The sequence below is a fragment of the Strix uralensis genome, chromosome 7, assembly GCF_047716275.1.
Source record: "Strix uralensis isolate ZFMK-TIS-50842 chromosome 7, bStrUra1, whole genome shotgun sequence".
Classification (NCBI taxonomy): domain Eukaryota; kingdom Metazoa; phylum Chordata; class Aves; order Strigiformes; family Strigidae; genus Strix; species Strix uralensis.
Window position 1 is genome coordinate 23543881 of NC_133978.1, and position 6000 is coordinate 23549880.

At 33.7% G+C, this 6000-nt stretch overlaps 1 protein-coding gene across 3 annotated transcripts in view; it reads left to right on the forward strand.

The window, feature by feature from the left end:
* The window catches only part of KIF20B (kinesin family member 20B), a 44695-nt gene extending 39085 nt beyond the window's left edge, over nt 1–5610 (forward strand). For 2 of the 3 annotated variants that reach the window (XM_074874905.1, XM_074874906.1), the window contains exons 31-33: nt 2273–2420; nt 3909–4051; nt 5352–5610. In XM_074874905.1, coding sequence (XP_074731006.1) covers nt 2273–2420; nt 3909–4051; nt 5352–5429 — 369 coding nt within the window. In that variant the 3' untranslated portion in view covers nt 5430–5610. The remainder of the gene's footprint in view (nt 1–2272; nt 2421–3908; nt 4052–5351) is intronic. The other variant, XM_074874907.1, reaches the window with a different exon arrangement.
* Nucleotides 5611–6000: the final 390 nt, after the last annotated feature.

Consider the following 6000-nt stretch of genomic DNA (forward strand, 5'->3'; position numbering starts at 1 on the left):
ATCCTACTTGTGGGGCTTATGAATCTCTATACTTTTAAGGACTTCTGAAGCTGACAGGTGAGTATAGGGAGATGACCTGTGGGTCATTTGCATAAGTGGCAAGTGATCACTCTGAGTTGGTCTCAGCTGGCGAGTGAAGTGTCTGATGCTTTTCTAGCATTCTCATTCAAGTGTTCTCAAGTGATGTTTTTTTAATCTCTTAGTAAAATAGTTAAGGGAAATGATCACTTTAGTGATTAGTGTTCAACAGTACTTCAATAAACTCATTTTGTTAAACTTGGATTGCAAAAGTAACTGTTAAAAGCTGTGTAAATTAATTCATCTGGAATTGAACGCTTCATTCTGGAATAATGTCCAGAGTTGATTTAAACTTCTTATGTCTTGAACCAATTTTCTTTGAGAGGAGTATTCTCTTAGGCTGCTGGAAAAGTAAGTGTAAAAATAACCATCCTTCTGAAGGCACTGGAAAAGTACTGAACCTTATCTACAGATGAATATATTTCATCTAACATAGTTATCCGTGTTTTGAGAAGACTGTTTTACCAATCCATTTATAAATCCTTTCATAGCATAGATGTTCATATCCCGATGGGATAACATTTAGCTAAGTAATTTTTCAATAACATGGAACTAATTTTAGAAGTATCTTATTGCTGTTTTATTCACCTGAATGTTACTCTTAAATATTTATCTTCATGTTACATATGCCAAACAGATTATAAAATGATTCAGTAACTTTAACTGTTACAAGTCTACTGAAGACACAGTTTGTTTTTTAAATTTCCTAAAACTGAAAAGCATTGTGAAAACTAAAACTGAGGGGAAACCTGTAGTACTAAAATAACCACATACTGCTCATGTCAATTTTTTTTAAAAATAAAACAAACTCCTTGGTGTTTTAGAAACAAACAAAACCAAATCTTTTGCAGAGGCTCCCTTCTAATTAAAGAACAAAATCCTCTTTCCATTTTCTGATGCTGTTATCAGTTGGTATGGCTATTCGTTATCTGAAATCTCTCAGCACCACTTCACAAGATAGAAGATGTCATTAAAAGACAGCTTAACAATGGCACTATGCTACCAACCTGGTTTTTGTACTTGTCACCATAAATCCAAATTTATACTTAGATTTATTAATTTCAGTTTTGGTGTTGACTTGTCAAATCTCTTAAAGACAAAAATATAGGAAATAATGGAGAGAAGAAAATAGTAAATGTCAGAATGGTTTGACTACAGGCATTTCTAGTTCCCTTCCACAAGTTTGTTTAGTGTTTATTTCACGTTTGAATAGTTACCTCTATCCAGTATTAGTCAATTCCTCCCTACTGTTAGTCATAGCATTTAAACAGTGGCTGCTTCTGTAATATAGGTAATCATTATTCTTTCCAGAAGAATCCTAGTTAAAATTTGTCATATTTATTTTCTTAGGATTTTGTGAAAAGTGAGAACAAGAAAATGCAAAACCTGCTATGCCTAATTCACCTTCTACAAGCAACAAGAAAATAGTTTGGTTTTGTTCAATTTTGAAGTTAGTTTCTCCTTTACAGAAAAGGTGGACTTATGAAAGGTGGACTTGTGAAAGGAGCAAACATTCTTATGCAGCAGTATCTTAATCCTTATCTATGTATTTTAATAGGGTTCTTAAACACTTAGGTTGTCTTCCTACTAAACTTTATAAGCTAACCAAAGAGAGTAAGTCTGTATTTGCCAAGAACGTGTACTAGCTGCAGTGTACAGTGATTCACAGGGAAGGATGTTGCATGCTGAATAGTTATGAAGACTAGTTTGAACATGCTCTTAGCATATGTGATGTTATAGGCAATTCCTTTCAAAGTAAAACTAAGGTTTGTGTCAACTATATGCATGACAATTATAAAAATACGATTTTAGGCCTTAGTAGTAACCTGGGCAGGCTCAAAGGGTGGATAGTAGATTTATTTTCCCCATCAGTTTCCTTCTGTTTTATAGCTAAACAGCTTGTCTAATGAAATACTCTAAAACTTTGAATCTACTTTTTTAAAAGAAACTATTTGTTTCCTATATTACTCATGCCCTTAGATGTATTCTGTGAAACTGACAATTTGTTTTCTTTTGGGTATAAAATAAGGTTGTCTACATTGCTTGTTGCAGCAGTATCATTAATGAGCAGAGGTATTGGTAGCAAAGCTCAAAATGTCAGCTTGAAAATAACATTGAAGTCAAACAAAATGGAATTAAACTTGAAGATAAGTCAACTTTTTGACTTAAACAATGATCTTGTATTTCTATACAGATGTCTTCTACACAGGTGTTTAGAAAAGAATACCCCTTAAGAAACCAAGAATCTACTTCAAGTAAAAAGTCAGCTAAAAAGAAAGATGGAACACTACAAAAAATTGGAGATTTTTTCCAAAGTTCTCCTGTTATTATTCACTCTAAAGGTTTGTACAGAATAAATAAGGCTTATTCCATGTTATCTGGGTATTGTAGAATAGCTTTTTTCCACCATAATCTGTTAATGTATATGCTGTTAAAGGACACGTCTGCTACATCAAGTTGTTCTTTCATTTATGAAATAATGGAGTCTGAACTGGGGCCTGCTATATTGAATCTTGCAGCGTAGAAGAGGCTGACTTGATTACAAGGACCACATGGTTCTAAAGTTTAGGTTAAGTGTGAAAGGTAGGCCAGGTAGAGTGAAAGGATGCAGTGTGGACTATGTGCGTATAAATTTATCATAAAAGCAATGATAAGCTCAAAATGTCTGAGTTACTTTGTTCTTGCTTACAGTAGAACAGTTAAAGACAATTTCAGAAACTTGACCTGCTGATCTAAAAAAATCAAGAGTTTAATTCAAACCCAGATCTTATCTTGTTCTATAAGCAATCTCCCCCCCACCTCCTGCTTTGTTTCTGTGGAAATTGTATTAATGTTTTTTGAAGTATGTATGTAGGAGAGGAAGGTTAGTTCTACAGAATCTGAAAGCCAGTATCTCCTGAAAATATGTGGAAGACTTCATTAAACTAGTTATGAAGCAGTTAATGGATTTCATTAAGTTTAAGCATAGCCTTGGGAAAACTAACTGCTAGGACTTTCCATTGAAGAATATGTTTTTATTCTTTCCTACAGTAAGACATGATTTCTGAGTTACTGGGGTTTTTTTTTTAAAAAAAGATTAAAATTAGCAGAGGGCACAAGGAATCACCAGTGTTAAATTCTAAAAGACACTATTATTTGGCTGGTTAAAACAAAGTTAGTCATTATTCAATTTGCACAGTTAAAATTAAGATAGTGGTATTTCTAAAATTTTTCACATTTGTCAGAGTGGTTCCATGAGGACAACATGTCATTATCAATGGAAGCCAAATTCAGACTACTCAAAATTTCACCCTGAAAATACTTTATTTGAGCAAATGAGGTCTAATTTGTAACCTTTATTACCATGTCCTGTATTTTTTCCCTCTTTTGCATAACTTAGTATTGTTTGGGATCTCTTCTTTCCTTCTAGCTCATAAGATGCATACACTCATCTCTTTATAGAACTAGTACTAGTTTGATAAAACTATACAAGTACATAGAGAAAATTGACTCAACCTTGTGCTTCTGTCAGTACAAAGAAGTTAAGCCCTGTTTTCAATTCCTGTTGTATTTAACATCCAGTGAAATCTGAATCCCAATTGATTTTTTTGGTGCTATTTAAATGTGTCCTTTAAGCTTTTGCATTTGAAGCTATAGAAAACTGTTTCAGGATATAGAAGACTGTGGTAGTCAAATACATACCACTTCTGAATTTTTATGTTTAAATTTCAGACGTCTGTTTCATTTTTAAACTGGTTTTAATAAACCTTTATTCATTAAACCTTTATTCATTAATTTTGAGGCTCATAAAACCAATAAGACATTTATTTACAACAAAATTTTTCTTGTAGCAAAGAAGCTGATGGCAACAATAAGCTCTCCCAAGTCTGCAGAGCCAGAAAATGTCAAAGGAAACGAGCTCAAGCCAAAACGAGCTAAGAGAAAGCTGTATTCAACTGACATTTCTTGCCCTCTAGATATCCCTGATTCTTCGGTAAGTGATTATGGGTTACTGTTCTGTCCGCTGTAATCTATTTCTGTAATCTTGTCTTAAAATAAGCTATTAGGGGGACAGAACAAACCTGATCGAGTCAAGTTGCAGAAGAGGTTTGAAAGTACTGACTTATTTCTTTTGGTCTTTTCTTCCTGATGTGTTACTTTAATTTTCTCTGTTTTCTCACTTATCTTCTCTGTGTGTGACTGCTGACTTGCTGTATCACCTATATAGTAGTCATGGAGATATCTTCACATTTGGATTCTTAGATACCTTAGCTGTGGTATGTGGAGTGTTACTTTTTCCTCTACTACAGCAGTTGAGTCTTAATTTGGTTTTCCAGTAGTTGGTGTTCATTTAAGAGTAGCATAAAGGAATAATAGAAATAGAGACCATTAAGGAATCCATAGATTTGGAATAGCATGATTGAAACACTGAAGATAAAGGTCTGCATGTACGATTAACTTTGCAGGGCAAGTGAGCGCCTAAGGTAATTTCTGATTCCTTTTATGCCCAGCTGATATTAGGGTTACTTTAGGATTTGGATACATCCATGCTTCTCAAAGCACAGTTTAAATAGCTTTCTGGGTGTGCTGAAATTGCATTGCCCTGTCTAAGCCAGCCTATAGAGAGTCTTATAGGCCAGGGTTTGATGTACTGTTTCTGAAATCCATCTTTATGGTTTTGACAGTAACTAAAGTGCTGAGCGTACTCTGGCTGTTAGAAGTACATCTCTTCATTCTATTCTGTCCTTTTTCATTCGCTATGGTGAGCATTTGCCCATACTGAGTTATACTGTAGACTTTTCTGTAAATTGTATGAATAGATGCAGCAGTAACCAAAATGCTGTCCATAGGAGGATGAAGAAAATGACAGGAATGCAGAGCAAAAGAAGCTAAGAAGCTTGGAAGTGAAAGGAAAAGTTAAAGACTGAATCCTGGGAAAGTCAGAAAGCTAAAGAAATTTAAGCTAAAAATGTTTTCTGAACACTTCCTGTTTCACAAAATGATTATTAGAGATAAGAAGTGAGAGCTGCTTTCAGATCATTTTTTTTCTTTGGACTTTGATATTTGTTTCAGCAAAAAATGAAATTTTGTATGATCCCAGTATTTGTTGCTTATTATGATGCACTAAAATGGTGTCTCTGTTCTGGAGACCTCTGACTAAAAGATAATAGGCAAAATGAATTCTGAAAACAGCTTCTAGGAAAAACCACGTTATTGGTTACATGGGTCTAGAAGTGCATGTCATTTGTCACTGAAGAAATGCTGAGTAACTCTTGAAATGTCATCTTTTTCAGATCTTTATAGAACAAAAAGAGAAGGAAAGCGATCAGCTAATCATCAAGCGACAGCTACGCTCAAAAAGAGCTAAATAATCTTGCAAAAGCATGTTTGTATTTTCTTAGTTAAGGCATATTTACACTGTATTATTTCAGGTGATTGTATATAGGAAGTAATAGATACTTAGTCATGCTCCAAAGTGTTTATATAGATGTATAGAATTGTTCTGATGGTTTACTGTTCTGATTCTATTAAAGTTGAAATACTGTTCAAGAAGTTTGTGTCTGAATCTTTTTTTTTTTTTTTAGGAATGGTGTCTTTGGAAGTGTTCATAATTTATCCATTGTGCAGTAAGAACTATGCCTCTGTGGAATGGTTTAAGTTGTTTTTTTCAGCTGGCCAATATACCTACCATAACTTTTAATGAAAAAAAAAAAAAATGAGTATGCAATAAATTCTGTGAAGTGACAAAAAAAGGAATTGGCACTATGTGGAGAAATATGATGTTTTTTATCACTTGTGTGATTTTAACTGTCTTTTATTTACTCTTCTAAAGGGGTTTATAAGCACAATATTATTTCTTTGGGGATTATAATATCCATAGATAATTATAATCTGCTATTAAAGTGACCCGCTCTCAGACATTTGACATTTTATTCTAACCAT